The sequence below is a fragment of the Myotis yumanensis genome, unplaced genomic scaffold (assembly GCF_028538775.1).
Source record: "Myotis yumanensis isolate MYYU_CA2020_CCGP unplaced genomic scaffold, mMyoYum1.0.hap1 SCAF_16, whole genome shotgun sequence".
NCBI classification, from domain to species: Eukaryota; Metazoa; Chordata; class Mammalia; order Chiroptera; family Vespertilionidae; genus Myotis; species Myotis yumanensis.
The window spans coordinates 21,057,175-21,073,415 of record NW_027223767.1 but is presented as its reverse complement, the minus strand read 5'-3'; the positions used below and the strand labels follow the sequence as shown (position 1 = coordinate 21,073,415).

Here is a 16,241-nt window from a genome sequence, read left to right as displayed (position 1 = left end):
TCTTACTCTCTCTCAAAGAAAGGAAGTCAGAAGCTAGATTATTTTAAACTTCTGAAGATGATCTCACAGAACAGGGTCAGTAAACTGCAGTCTGTGGGCCAAAATCCAGCTGCTGTTTTTAATGAAAAGTTTTACTGGAACACAGTCACATGCACTGTTTACATATCGTCTACAGCTGCCTTTGCCCTACAATAGCAGCGCTGAGTAGATGCCACAGAGACCATGGCCCACAAAGCCTAAAACATTTGCTATCTGGCCCTGTACAGAACCCTATCATCAAGGATCAGATAAGATGCTGAAGCACCTTTTCTATTAAAGGGGAAGCGTAGGTGTTTCATTGATTTCCCCTTTTTGCTCTAAAAGAAAAGTCTATTCCAAATTTAGGGCCATTTTGACACCTGAAGATACTGTACATGGTAATGAGCCAGGAATAGAATCATTTCCTTGCACATTCATGCAGTTCAAGGACAGAAGGTAGTAATCTGGGAAAGCATGAAGTACAAAGCCCCAATTCCAGCCAGTTTGAGACAAAAATCTAACAGACAATTCTCAAAAGCTCAATCATGTGGGAAGTATATTAGCAGGAATATACCAGAAAGACTGAGAAAGCTAGCTCCTTATCCCTTTGAAGGCAGAAGCTTCTTTACTTGCTGTGAACTGAGGTCACTGGCTCAGAAGGCAGACAGCAAAGCCAAAGGGAATTGTCTGTTTCCATGGTAGAAAGTACTCAGAGAGTTCAAAACAACAGAACAGTGTAAATAGTTTGTTTCAGAGATATAATAAGTAATCTGAACTGTGCGTTTTCATTTAATTCCTCATGGGGATTCAGTTTGAGATACTTTTTTAAAGGGTGATTATATATCTCCTGTAAAACTCCTTATAGTGCTCAAAAGAGATATCAGCAACAATTAAAATTAAGATGCTATACACTGGGAAATTCTAGTATTTTAGAGGATCTCTCTGATCAAAGATATCTCACACTGCTGACAAGTTTTTGCAATTGCTTGCTTTTGTCTGTACTGAAGAATATCTTGAAGATATCAAAGTCCACAGTCAATGTACCCCTCTGAAACAGCTCAAATGTAGGGTCAAAATAAAGGACCACATCCTTCCCTGGGATCCAGATTACTTACATTTCTGAAGTCCAGTGTTCATCTGCGTGTGAGAAAGAAGCTGAAAGGACAGGTCACCTGGCCCTGGTAGACAGGCTAGCATGGCAGACCGGCATCAACACAACATGGGGCAGTCACTCACACTGTAATGAACAAAAAAACAAGGTCATGGAACACAAGGCAACTCACTCAAGGAAGATACCAGGGACATCTGATATGAGCAGCACAGGCCCAAGTTTAGATAGATAAGCAATTTAATTAGTAGCATGTTGGCTGAAAATATATCTATGTTTTTATCTGTAGCAACAATTTGCTCCAAACTATTACTTAGCATAAAATATTTCAGTCAGCACAGATGAGTGGGTGGGGAAAAGAAAATCTACCTATCCACATAATTAAATGAAAAATACAGGCGCATCTGTAAGGTCTTTTATGCTCATAAGCTCTAGATGCACTCATTTAGCATTTCATTTCCTGTAGGTTGCCTCTCTCTATCATGGGCTTTTGGAAAGGCCCACGGGGCTGCCAAATGAATGGCGTGCTGGCTCTCATCTGTGCCCCAGCTAAGAAGGGAGCAGCAAGGCTAGGGCACATTCTAACTGAGGTGAAGGGGAAAATGATTTCTCCCTGAAAACAGAACAGTGTTCCTGAAGACAGCCGGTCCTCATAGGGCCTGACTTAGTCTATTTACAGGGTTGGTTTGGAGCCAGGGCAGTCAGTCATTTCCAGAGGCAGTACAGTACATGAGCTGCAAAAGCACCCAAATTTTCACCTGTGACACTCCAGTAACCTGAACTCACTTTCAAAAGGAAGAAAAAGCAAAACATCTTAGGAGACACAATTAACTACTGTTAAAGCAAATTCTGTTTGTCAGTTTCTGGGGATTCACCTTTCCTATTGCCTGTGACACAATTAGACCTCCTGGACCCCACCCCAAACTGTACTGCACCCCAAGGAAATTAAGGAAGTAGTAGGCGGCCAGAGCCCTCTTTGAACAGGCAATCCTGACATTATGTCAAGATGGCAGCATTGTTTCATCAGTGCTGTCTACCAATAAGATATACACAGCTCAAGCAAGCAGACATTGAGGTGGACTTTTGTAGGGAAGGAAACCTTGTCCACAATGCTAAGAAAGTTACCTTGTGTACACCAAGGACCAAGCTTTTCCCAAAGAAGTACAATGTACTAAAACACATGAAATTTTTTTCTCATACTGCAAAACCCAGAAGTCAAGGTGGCATATTAAGACTTTACATCATACGAGTAGAAGAAAAGCTCAAATGTTAAACAAAGATCACAAATCCTCTTTCTTTTTCTTAGAGGGCCCTCTCAGGTATGTGAAATTACCCTGTCATGATGAGTATCAGAGGGCTCCAGCTTGCAAGTCCAGGTAGCTGAAAAGATACTTTGTAAAAGAGGCTGTTCAAACTGTGGCTAAGATAGCAACTGCAGAAAGAACTGAAGATTGAATGCCTCAATGAGAACAGAGCAGCCCAAGAGTTCTGGCACAGATTCAGTCTTTTTAGGCCTCTGGTAGGTAGGATAACAGAATGAACAGTGTGCCAAGAATAAAGTCTCCTGTTGGGATCAAATGACTGAGGTACTGCTCAGAATCCCATTCCTTGTGAATGCTGATCTCTACCTAATAACCAGTCCCCTATGGTCCTAATATAGCTGAGCGCAAACTCCAAGGAAAGGAAGGGGATTAACAAATACTGGAGACTAATATTGTGAAAAGGGCTGTATGAGGGACTCAAGTGATGTTTTCTTAATTAGGTCTCCCAACCTTTCTTGGAGATAGGTAATAATTTCATTTGTCATCTCGTCATCTGTAGCCTGGACTACAATAGCCTTCTACATGGTCTCTCTGTCCACCCACCCCCACTTGCTCTTGTAACCCAATCTATTCTCCACACAGCAGCCAGAGTAATTAATTTTTTCAATTGGAAATCTTATCAGCTCAAAAATCTCCAATAACTTCCCATCTCACTTAGAATAAAATACAAAATCCTAACATGGCCCATAGGCCTTCCATACTCTGTTACTCCTACCTCTCTGACCTCGTCTTCTTATTTTTTGTTTTGGTTAATCCTCATCAGAGGATATTTTTCCATTGATTTTTAGGGAGAGTGGAAGAGAGAAGGAAAGACAGAGAGAAACATCGATGTGAAACACATCAATTGGTTGCACGAGCCTTGACTGGGGAGGGCCTGCAACCAAGGTATGTGCCCTTGACCAGAATCGAACCCAGGACCTTTTGGTCCGCAGACCGACACTCTATCCATTGAGCCAAACTGGCTAGGGCTCTGACCTCAACTTCTAACCCCCATGTCCCTTTTGCTGACTCTACTTCTAGCCACAGTGTTCTCCTTGCAGGTCCTCGAAGGAGCTGAGCACACTCCCACCTCCAGGCCTTGTACTTCACCTGGATAACTGAGACGCTGTAATGATGAAAGTACAAAGAACACATTCACTCAGCAGTCTTGCAGATAACACTCTCTCCCTGTATTTTTTAGAAGGAACCAATCCATAAATGTCCACCGTAATCTCTTACATATGTATTAAATTTTGATGTGTGCAAACACTGATGAGATAGAATCATCTATCAGCTGCCTCTTAAATAGGAGACTGACTACTGTATCTAGTTTACAATAATATTTGAATTAGCTTTCATTTCTTGAACATAAAACCAAAAGAGCCAAGGAAGTAACACTAGGTGGCAAGGGCAAATCATTATCTTATAAAGAGTTTTCAAAAGGGGAAAATCCACAGATAAACATACTTTGTTTTATTGCACTTTGCTCTATTTTGGCTCACAGATATTGCCCCACACCCTCCAACAAATCAAAGGTTTGGCTCTGGCTGGTGTGGCTCAGTTTGTTGGGCGCCCTCCTGTGCACCCAGAGTTTGAGGTTCCATTCCTGGGTAGGGCACATGCAGGCTCAATCCCCAGTATTTCTTACATCGATGTTTCTCTCCTCCTCCCTTCCTCTCTAAAATGAACTAAAAAAAAAAAAATTGAAGATTTGTGCCATTTTTCCAACAGGCTCAGATAATGGTTGGCATTTTTAAAAAATATATATTTTATTGATTTTTTACAGAGAGGAAGGGAGAGGGACAGAGAGCTGGAAACATCCATGAGAGAGAAACATCGATCAGCTGCCCCCTGCACACCCCCCACTGGGGATGTGCCTGCAACCAAGGCACACGCTCTTGACCGGAATCGAACCTGGGACTCTTCAGTCCACAGGCCGACGCTCAATCCACTGAGCCAAACCGGTCAGGGCTCAAATATGTTTTTAATTTCTTGTTCCCTCTCTTCTCCTTTTGGCATCCCCATGATGCGAATATTGGTACACTTGAAGTTGTCCCAGAGGCTCCTTGCACTATCTTAATATTTTTGGATTCTTTTTTCTTTTTGCTCTTTTTTTTTTCTTTTAAATCTTTTTGCTCTTTTGGTGGGTATTTTTTGCTTCCTTATATTCCAAATCGCTGATTTGATTTTCGGAATCCTCTATTCTACTGTAGAATCCCTGTAAATTATTCTTTATTTCAGTTAGTATATGGTTAATTTCTGACTGGTCCTTTCTCATGTATTTGAAATTCTAAGAACCAGTGCCTATACTTCAAATTCTCTTCCAACCTCCACTTTGCTCTGGCAATGCTTCTATTGAGTGGCATTAGTGCAATCCTCTTACTTTAAAGATGGTGAATTTCACCTTTAGAAAGATTCCAAAAGAAATGTCTATCCTGAAGAAGGTTCTATTAATGACTATCCTTTCTTCAGGTCTAATATTCACTAATGTCTTAATTACATTCATGTTCATGATTTAAGTTTTTCAAGTCCCTTCCTTCTAAACACACATCCTGGCCCAGCTGTTATGGTTCAGCGGTTGAGCGTTGACCTATGAACCAGGAGGTCATGGTTTGATTCCCAGTCAGGGAACATGCCCGGGTTGTGGGCTCGATCCCCAGTGCCGATCAATGATTCTCTCTCATCATTGAAGTTTCTACCTCTCTCTCCCTCTCCATTTCTCTCTGAAATCAATAAAAATATATTTAAAAAATAAACACATTCTGAACCTAACCAAGTGCCACGCAAATTCCCCTATGCTATAAAGGAAAGCCTTGTTATATCTTCTGGAGCGTAATGGAGTTTGACAGTCTTTTCCTCTCACTATTCAAAAAGTTTCAAGTAACATCATAAGCTTTATCTCCAGACTTCCTGAAAAGTACCAACTATAACTAGCTTCTCCATTTTCACACCAACAGCAGCTGGCAGGCAGGGTCTTGGTTATTCAACAGCAGAAAGGTTTTCAGTAACAATCAATGAAGAGCTCTGAAGTATAAGGATGATATTTATTACTTACCCTTTCCTCTTCTTTCCTATTTAGTGAGACCACAGAAGTTTTAGAGGAGGGCCAAGTATATTATGGCCCTTCTCCAAGCAGCCATGAATTTTCTTCCCTTACTTTAAATAAATACTAACTAAAAACAGGCTCTTAAAATGCATTGCCATACATGAAGCTATCGCAGGAGATTGATCAGTCCTTGGGAAGAGAGCCTAGCAACAAAGGACACTAAGGTGAGCATCTGAAATGAAAGCAGCACCAAGTCACATGGAGATCTAAGAACAGTCCCAGTTGAAATCAACTTTAACCTATTACAAGTTAAGGAGAAGATTCTGCTTACAAGCTCATTTACATTTCAGGGTATCCATCAAACAACAATATTAAGGGAATGTTAGAAGGGAAATGGCAAAGGGACTCAATCATCTTCAGAGGAAGATAAGCTATTTCCCTTCCCTCCTTCCCTTCTTTCTCTACCGATCAATGATTCTCTTACAGTCCCTGCTTTGGCATGTACTTTGGTTGGGGACACATCCCCAACCAATATACAGTACAATCCCTCAATATACAGTACAATCCCTGCTTTGGCATGTACTTTGGTTGGGGACACATCCCCAGTGGGGAGTGTGCAGGAGGCAGCTGATCGATGTTTCTCTTTCATTGAAATGTCATATCCTCAGGTGAAGATAAAATTCCAAAAGCAGGGATTGTTTCCAAAGATCCTATATAATAAAAGAGAAACATGTAAATTGACCATCCTTCTGCTATGCTCACTGGCCAATCAGGAGCATGCAAATTAACCTGACAAAGATGACGGGTTAATTTGCATACACAGGCACCAAGCGGCCTGGGTCCCGGGAACATCCTTGGGACCCAGGCTGCTCCTAGCCTGTAGGCCTGCGCGTAGGCCTTGAGCGGCCGGGGTCCCAGAATGCCCTCGGCCACTCCAGGCCTATGGGCATAGGCACCAAGCGGATGTTCCCACCTCGTGGCTGCTTGCGCGTGCGCCAGCGCCAAGCAGCAGCCTGGGTCCACGTCCCCCAGCCCGGCGCCCACAACACAGGGCTGCTGGTCTGGGAGGTGTGCCCCTGGCGGTGGCGGCGGCCGCCACGTGGCCCGGGTCCGCCCACGCCCCACAACTCGGGGCTGGCTGCCAGCCTCAGGGGGGGCATGTGGAGACCCAGCGGCCGCCGCATGCATGGCCCAGGGTCTCCGCACGCCCCCCAGCCTGGTGCCCACAACACGCAGGGCTGGCTGCCGGCCTCGGGGACACACCCCTAGCCCAGTGGACACAACACAGGGGGTCCTCTGTGCATGAGCTGCAGAGGAAACACCTTTTCTTTTTTAAAAAAATATTTTTTATTGATTTTTTTTTACAGAGAAGAGGGGAGAAGAATAGACAGTCAGAAACATCAATGAAAGAGAAACATCAATCAGCTGCCTCCTGCACACTCCCCACTGGGGATGTGTCCCCAACCAAAGTACATGCCCTTAACAGGAATCAAACCTGGGACCCTTCAGCCGCCACTTGCAGTGTTCTTGGTTATAAGAATCCAAGAAGGTGATCTAGGGTTTTTCCACCACATTCCTAGAGTAAAAAACGAAGGTCTGCTGCTAGAGGGGCTAAGAAATGTCATATCCTGCCCTAGCCAGTTTGGCTCAGTGGATAGAGCCTTGGCCTGCCGACCACAGGGTCCGAGTTCGATTATGATCAAGGGCATGTACCTAGGTTGCAGGCTTCTCCCTGGCCGGGGCCTAGTCAGGGCTCATGCAGGAGGCAACCAAAGTGTCCCTCTCACATTGATGTTTCTCTCTGTCTCTCCCTCTCTCTTCCACACTCTCTAAAAATCAATGGAAACATATCCTCAGGTGAAGATAAAAAAAAAGAAAGAAATGTCATATCCTATGAAAGACACACCTTGAAAATGCCTAAACAAAGTTGTCATTTTTTCATGATGAAGGGACTAGAGTCCTTGTTGATGAAAACACCTTGGCGGCTGCAGTGGCTGGCAGTGGCTGCAGCAGCGGGGTGATGGGCCTGGCGCCTTCCCCTGATCAGCCCAGTTGCCTCCGGCAGAGGGAGGCCAGACTGCGGCTCCCCAAGGGTAGCGGGCCTAAGCCATCAGTAGGACATCCCCTGAGGGCTCCCAGTCTGTTAGAGGAGGCAGGCTGGGCTGAGGGGAATCCCTCCCTCCCCCAGCGCACGAATTTCATGCACAAGTCTCCTAGTATTATATAACTACGAAAGGCACGATGCACAAAATTCATACAAGGGGCTCAGCCCTTGCGGCCCCGGCTACCTCGCAGCACCCCCTCCCCCAAGCCCACTGGTCGTTCCAGAAAGTAGTTCCCCAGCCCGGTCTAATTAGCATATTAACTTTTTATTATATAGGATTAAAATAACATCATGAAATTCCTATAGAGCTAAAGAAATGTGTTTTCAGCCAAAACTGGTTTGGCTCAGTGGATAGAGCGTTGGCCTGCGGACTGAAGGGTCCCAGGTTCGATTCCGGTCAAGGGCATGTGTACCTGGGTTGCGGGCACATCCCCAGTGGGAAATGTGCAGGAGGCAGCTGGTCGATGTTTCTCTCTCATCGATGTTTCTAACTCTCTATCTCTCTCCCTTCCTCTCTGTAAAAAATCGATAAAATATATTTAAAAAAAAAGGAATGTGTTTTCAGTGTTCTAATGATTTTAATTTTCCATCACCATTTATCCCCTCTGTGCTCTCTTTTATATTCCACATATGAATGAAATTATGATTCTTGTCCTTTCCATCTGAGTTATTTCGCTTAGCATGATATTCTCAGGATCCATCCATATAATCACAAATGGCAGTATTTCACCCTTTTTATGGCGGTGTAATATTTGCTATTGAAACAGATCAACAATGCCATTTGCCTGTCTAAAAATTAGATGCCCTGGAATCTCTTAGAAGAAAGTAAATTATTAATGTAATTGTAGTTCCTGGCCTTGCATAATGTCTTCTTACTACTACATGCTGGTGGCACAGGGCACATCTAGTACCACCCACCCCAACCTCCCATCCAAAAATCACCTCACCACTGTCCATATCCACGAATTCTCTCTTAGTGTCCTACTGATTTTAAAAGTATTCCAAAATAAAGTTTTCTTTTGCACTTTGAAAAGAATTTCAAATGCAAGCAGAAGACTAAACTGCACCTTGCCAATTATCATAATCTTACAATAAGCACATGTTGCTATGAATGACATTTAGTTCCATCTCGTTCTATTCTCCTATGATAAACAGCAATGAACTCAAGGGTATGATCTCAGAATATAAAAAGCCAGTAAGGTTGTTCCTAATAGATTCTTTTAAAATATGATCTGCCCTAGCTGGTTTGGCTCAGTGGATAGAGCGTCAGCCTGGGGACTGAAGGGTCCTGGGTTCGATTACAGCCAAGGGCACATGCCCGGGTTATGGGCTCGATCCCCAGTAGGGGGCGTGCAGGAGGCAGCCAATCAATGATTCTCCCTCATCATTGATGTTCTATCTCTCTTTCCCTCTCCCTTCCTCTTAGAAATCAATAAAAGAAATAATATTAAAAAATAAATAAATAAAAATAAAATATGATCCTATACAGCTCTTTAAAAGAACAATATGTTTTACCTGTAAGATTAAGTTTTATAATTCTTTGACCTTCTATCTAAAAGAGGTATGGAAAAAGAAATTAATTGCAGTGCAGGGAGGGTGTAAAATGTGTCATTCTGGTTATTAAAATCCATCAAGTTCATACTTCAGCCTTGGTATAACTGGCCAAAAACTGACTTGCAAGTAATTATCACCACTAGCTGTAATAAAAGTTAATTAGGCATAATTGAACTAACACTCTAATCAGAGGAAAGCTGCAACTGGTGAAGAGCCCACTCTTCCTGCTCCTTCAATCTGAAAATGAAACTGCTAAGGATAATTTGTGGACAAATAAGAAATTGTTTTCATGGTCTCTCCACTGTAAATCACTCAGCAATTCCAGCTAATGCCCAGAATGTTGGGCCAGGAGAAAAATCATTAAGCAGTGCTTCCTTAGATAAAAATGAATTTTAACAATAACCAAGTCCATTAAAGGCAGTGGGTTGCTGAGGATTGTTAAATGTCCTCTCAACACCCTAAGTAAGATAATGTGGCCTTATCTACATACCCTAATACTATGTACTAGATGTGCCCTGTGCCACCAGCATGTGGTAGTAAGACGACATTATGCAAGGTCAGGAACTACAATTAATTTACTTTCTTCTAAGAGATTCCAGGGCATCTAATTTTTAGACAGGCAAATGGCATTGTTGATCTGTTTCAATAGCAAAGATTAAATCACTTCCGAATTGATTTTGGAGTTAGTAGAGTCCAGCTGTATAAATCATGTTTTTAATTCTGGACAAGTACTGTGCCCTTTTCCCTGGAATTTAGAATCAGACTCTCTGCTTTTTAACTGTGTCTACAGACCAAAGGACTACGACTCCTAAGAGTATTGTAGAGTCTTAGGAAACCATTTGCCTTGTGGTCTTTATATCACAAGTGACCTGTAAAGTGGGCAGAAGACAGGTACCTGGCTGAGGTGACACAGGTAAAAGAGAAAAAAGCAGGTACAGCCTGGCCTGAGTGGCTTAATGATTGAGCGTCGGCCTATGAACCAGGAGGTCACAGTTCGATTCCCAGTCGGGCACATGCCCAGGTTGTGGGCTCAACCTCTCATCATTAATGTTTCTATCTCTCTCTCCCTCTCCCTTCCTCTCTGAAATCAATAAAAATTCAAAAAGAAAAGAAAAAGTGAATTAAGTTGTTTGAAAATCCAAATAATGAAATAAATACTTCCAGAGTACAGTGAGAAAGAAGAGAGAACACTATGGGTCACTGAAGGCCAAGCAAGAATTTAACAAATAGAAAAAAAGAAAGAATTTAACAAATTGAGTGGGATAGGCAGTCTAGGCAGAGACAACTAGCAAAGTGAAAGACCTGCAGTTGTGAAACTAAATGGCATGTTTGGGGAACCACAAGTGGTCTGTTATAGAGAGTAGGATGTTGGTACTAAACCTGGAGGATGAGTTTGATGTGCCAAATTATAAAGAGCCTTTTATTTCATATTAGATGGACAGACTAGAACATTAATAGCAAAAAGGTAGCCCCAACATTTTACAGAATAATTGTGATGATTACATCTATATTTATAGAACCCTAAGCAACTGTTCAACCGTTCGACCGGTCACTATAACGTGCACTGACTACCAGGGGGCAGATGTTCAACACAGGAAGCACCACTCAGCGGACTTACCAAGTGGCGGCAACAGGTGCAGTGGGGCCGGTATGAGTAGGAGTGGTGTGGCACTGGCCTGGGCCCAAGCTCGGGCTCCTCCCAGCCACCTGCTGCTTCATGCACTACTACATCCCCTTCAGGGGTCCCGGATTGGGAGAGGATGCAGGCCAGGCTGAGGGACCCCACCAGTGCACGAATCTGTGCACCAGGCCTCGAGTGAGATTACAAATTGCTTAGTACAGTGCCTATGCTCAATAATGGTAGTTATAACTATTATTAGCTAATTTCAGACTTTATCCTGAAGACATGGAGAGACAGGGGCAGATTTTAAGAAGAGTAACATGATCAGATGTCTATTTTAAATAAACCTGCTGGATGTGTCAAAGACAAACGAGAAATGGCAAAAGTCAGTTAATTGGCTATAGTAATTTAAAGGTGAGAGATGATGATCTCAAATAAGGGTGTCATAAGAGAGCTGTTATACAAAGGAGGAAGGAGCTTTATCATTGAACTCCAGACACCAGAATAGGTTAATAAAGTCTGAAGAAAGGCAATTTTAGGTGAACAAAATTGAACTTGTTCAACAGTGGCATAGCATTAGAAATGCTGAAGCAAAAGCAATGACCATTCATTAAGAATGATGAGCCCTAGCTGGTTTGTCTCAGTGGATAGAACGTTGGCCTGCGGCGTGAATAGTGCCAGGTTCGATTCTGGTCAAGGGCACATATCTCAGATGCAGGCTCCCGGCCCTGATCGGGAGCATGTGGGAGGAAACCAATCGATGTGTGTCTCTCACATTGGTGTTTCTCTCTGTCTCTCCCTCTCCCACTCTCTAAAAATCAATGGAAAAAATATCCTAGGGTGAGGATTTAAAAAAAAAATGATGAAAAAGCCCGGCTGGTGTGGCTTGAGCGTCAACCTACAAACCAGGAGATCACTTTTCGATTCCCAGTCAAGGCACATGCCCAGGTTGCGGGCTTGATCCCCAGTAAGGGGGTGTGCAGGAGGCAGCCAATCAATGATTTTCTCTCATCATTGATCTTTTCTCTCGCTCTCCTTTCCTCTCTGAAATCAATTAAAATTTTTTAAAAAAAATTATGAAAATGATTTTCAGTAGCTAAGAAGTTGGATTAGATAGCTTCTAAATCCAACTTCCAGATTCCATGAATCTAAATCACTTACAAAGGTGGTTTTGTAAAGTCATTAATAACTGCTTACATTTGTAGAGACCTTTACAATTTTCAAAGTGTTTTCACATTGATTCTCACACTTGATATTTTCAAAAGTCCTAGGAGAGACCGTCAGAGCAGGTATCATTAGTCTCAATTTCACAGATAAAGAAACCAGGAAGCCCTGGCCGGTTTGGCTCACTAGATAGAGCGTCGGCCTGGGGACTGAAGAGTCCCATGTTCGATTCCGGTCAAGGGCATGTACCTTGGTTGCAGGCACATCCCCAGTAGGGGGTGTGCAGGAGGCAGCTGATCGATGTTTCTCTCTCATCGATGTTTCTAACTCTCTATCCCTAGCCCTTCCTCTCTGTAAAAAAATCAATAAAATATATTTAAAAAAAAAAAAAAAAGAAACCAGGAAAAGCTATTAAGTGCCTAGACCAGTGGTTGGCAAACTGCAGCTCGAGAGCCACATGCGGCTCTTTGGCCACTTGAGTGTGGCTCTTCCACAAAATACCACATACGGGCACGCATGTACAGTGCGAATGAAACTTCGTGGCCCATGCACAGAAGTCAGTTTTCGGCCTGGGAGAGTCTATTTTGAAGAAGTGGTGTTAGAGTAAGTGGGGGGTGTTGGTCGGGCGACGGGAGACGCGGCGCAGGCGGGTCAGGGGATACGCAGTGTGGGGGAGGCGCTACCTATTCATGCATGAGTTGAGTGCAGCAGTCTCATTGTGCAGTGGTTAGTGCTAGTCAAGTCAGCAAATTGCGCACGGGTGACAAAAGTACCTACTCGAAGCATAAAGTTACCTGTATTTTTCCAACCAGCTGCAAATCCTATAGGTATTTTTGTCATCAATTTAACAATTATAATTATTTTGTGTTGGTGGCTTTATTATTATTTTAGCAAAGGTCATCTTAGGAGTACCCTAATTAAGTTAATAACAGTGTACCTACCTATATAGTTTAAGTTTAAAAAATTTGGCTCTCAAAAGAAATTTCAATCGTTGTACTGTTGATATTTAGCTCTGTTGACTAATGAGTTTGCCGACCACTGGCCTAGACTATAACCAGGTTTTCTGATCTCTGACTCTGTGCTCTTTTCCTTCTCACTGCTGCCTCCAAAATGGTGCCAGAGTTGAAAATCCATTCCAAGAAATCATCCCCCCTATTCACCCCTCCCAGTGTTTATTATTGAAATCAGGAGCCCTAGCTGGTTTGGCTCTGTGGATAGAGCATCGCCCTGTGGATGAAAGGTCCTGGGTTCAATTCCAGTCAAGTGCACATGCCCGAGTTGCAGGCTCCATCCCCAGTAGGGGGCATGCAGGAGACAGCCGGTCAATGATTCTCTCTAATCATTGATGTTTCTATCTCTCTCTCCCCTTTCTCCCTTCCTCTCTGAAATCAATAAAAATTTATTTTAAAAAATCAGGAAATTCTTCTTCATGTCTTTTTTAAAAATACTGATTTGAGAGAGAGAGAGAGAGAGAATGATTTGTTGCTCCACTTACTTATGGGTGATTTGTGTATATGCCCTGACTGGGAATTGAACCCGCAACCTTGGTATATCGGGATGATACTCTAACCAACTGAGCTACCTGGCCAGGGACTCTTCTGAGTGTTTTATATTCATTGTTCAGGAACTTCCTTTGTCCCCTTCAAAGTGAATAAAAGCTAATCATCTATTTTTATATAATGTTCCTTCATATATGCATACTATAAAATGCCTATCATTTTTTTAAGATAAACCAATTAATCCCAATGCCTTGAGTTTTTTCTTTCCCTTAAACTAGTTAAATAATCTGAACCCTAACTTCCTACTAGCTCTAGGAAGACAATAATCTCTTCCCATGCACTCCAATTCTAATCCCGACACCTATTAAAGCAGCAGTCGCCAACCTTTCAGACCTCACGGGCCACCTGGTCCTCGGACCACCAGTTGGCGACCGCTGTACTAAAGAATACTTCTCCAATTAATTCATACCAGTAGTTACTGAGCACCTACCATGTAGCAAGACATTGCTCCAGAAGCTAGGGACTCAGCAATGAGCAAAACAGACAAAACTTTGTCTTCATAGTGCTTCCATTTTTACCTGGGGTAGAGTGGGCAAATCAGATAAACTTAATGAACAGGTAAGTTGCAGACTCTTAGACTGTAATAAATGCTATTGGGGGGGCAGAGGGGAGGTGGACACAGACAATGGGGGGGGGGGTGGAGGCCGGAGCTGGGGGGCGGGGACAGGCTGGGAGAGGACAATGGGGGGGAGGGGGAAGGGGACTTATGTAATACTTTGAACAATAAAGAATTAAAAAAAAAAGAACTGTAAGATGAGGAGTACTGGATAGGGTAACAATTTTAAATAGCATAGTCAGAGTGGTCCTCACTGAGCAACTGTAGTTTCTCCATGGTTTATCTGCTAGTTTATGTGCAAGACAGCAGTACAGCTTTTTAAAAAATATTTGTTTTAAATAGTTTTTATTGATTTGAGAGAAGGAGGAAGCGGGGGAGAGAGATAGAAACATCAATGATGAAGGGCATTATTGACTGGCTGCTTCCTGCACACCCGCTATTGGGGATGGATCCGGCAACCAGGGCATGTGCCTTGACTGGGAACTGAACCATGACTCCCTGGTTCATGGGTCTATACTCAAGCACTGAACCACACTGGCCAGGCAGCAGTACAGCTTTTAATTACATAATAGATTTTTAAAAAGCGAACTATAACTAATATAGGGTTTTTTTCTCTTCTCATTTCAAGTTTAACTCTTAAACACTTGCACAATAAAAAGCAATTTATCAATTTGTTTTGAAGAGTGGAATCCTGTTTCTGTAATACAGAAATACTCTTTAAGCAATAATGCAACCAAGTAATGTAAGCCTGCACACAACCAAAGATTGCTGTTAGATGCAACTCTGAAAAAGAATAGCATTTCTATAGTTGAGCAATGGAACTTTCATAACCAGTTGTGGGAAGTCAAGAGATGAGTAGATGTGGACGGGTGGTGGTGGGGGCGGGGGGGAAATGGAGGGAGATGCTAGAGTATTTTAGAGATCTACAAAGTTGATGTGCAGGCTGAAGTTGCACCAGCCTCTCACTTCTAGGTGCACTAAGGAACAATCTCCCCAAAACATACTATATGAATGACAAACACAACACATTTCAGTTGGGATATTTGTTCATCCTAGAGAAGAGGCAAAAATTAAAATACAGCTTGCTGAAAGAGGAACTCGTTGAAATTTATTTATTTAATATTTTTGGTAACAAGGAAATATTTATTAGTACTTCATTACTCTTCATATGCTTCTCCAGAGTTATGTTCACAGTAACAGGAGTGTTAGTATGAAGGTAATATGTGTGGCACGGGCCCAACATCCACCATCATATGTGTAAATGGGATCCTGGGAACCACAGACAGTGAGGCACTGTTTCTAAATGTACTAGTACAAGCTCCCGAGTTTATATGGACACTACCTAAGAGATTTGATTTTGTTAGTACTTGTATTCTGACTGTGTTCCTAGAAAAGACAACCGCTTAACTGTTGAATTTTTAAGTCTCTTTTTTCATTGTTCCAATTTAATTTTGCCTATGGAAATAGGCAAAGGACTTTTCTTAAAAGGAACGGTTCCTTTTGTCTCTCTGGGGAAATGTTCTAACACAGTATCACATTCTAACTGCAACATACCTCACAGGGACTGAATAATGCCTAAAAGCCTAAGTACTAAAATCTTTTGTAAAGCACTTTAGTGAATGCACAGTAACATCTGGCAGAACAGGTTAAAACCAAGATATAGATTCTTCATTAATCCACTGGTCCCATTTTCTGTTGAATGAAAGAGATTCTGCGAGAATAAGATAAGCAAAAGCCAAACCAGTACCTTCACAGCTAAAAAGTTAATGTCTTCACAATAGTAAAATCACTTCCAGCTGAATAGCTGGGTAATACAGAGGCCCATTCAGGAACCCAGGAAATGTGACTTTTCCATTGACATACTGTGACCTGGGATAAGCTGCCTTTTAACTTCTGTAGTCTTGATACCCCTTTCATTTCAAAATAGATTAAGTCCTATCCTTTACATAACAAGGATAAATGAAATGCCAATGGTAGAAGGTTTTGGGAGAAAAAAATAAATTTGTTATGGTTAATAATGCTTATGCTTCTCCTCCAAAGCAACAGGAATGCTGGTTAAATCATTTCAATTCTGCAAGTGGCATAAAATCTGATTTTCACTTAGATCAGCAACTGATCCTCCAAATCACTTTGGTGAATGCAAAGAAGTAGTAATTGGCCATGAAACCTTGCCTTTTAAAACTATGTAATATTCAGTTGGGAGAAAGAGA

At 42.4% G+C, this 16,241-nt stretch overlaps 1 protein-coding gene across 2 annotated transcripts in view; it reads right to left on the bottom strand.

Moving 5' to 3' along the window:
* FAM222B (family with sequence similarity 222 member B) overlaps nt 1–16,241 on the bottom strand; it is a 64,027-nt gene that overhangs the window by 12,183 nt on the left and 35,603 nt on the right. For both annotated transcript variants that reach the window (XM_070393049.1, XM_070393050.1), the window contains exon 2: nt 1,134–1,255. In XM_070393049.1, coding sequence (XP_070249150.1) covers nt 1,134–1,215 — 82 coding nt within the window. In that variant the 5' untranslated portion in view covers nt 1,216–1,255. The remainder of the gene's footprint in view (nt 1–1,133; nt 1,256–16,241) is intronic.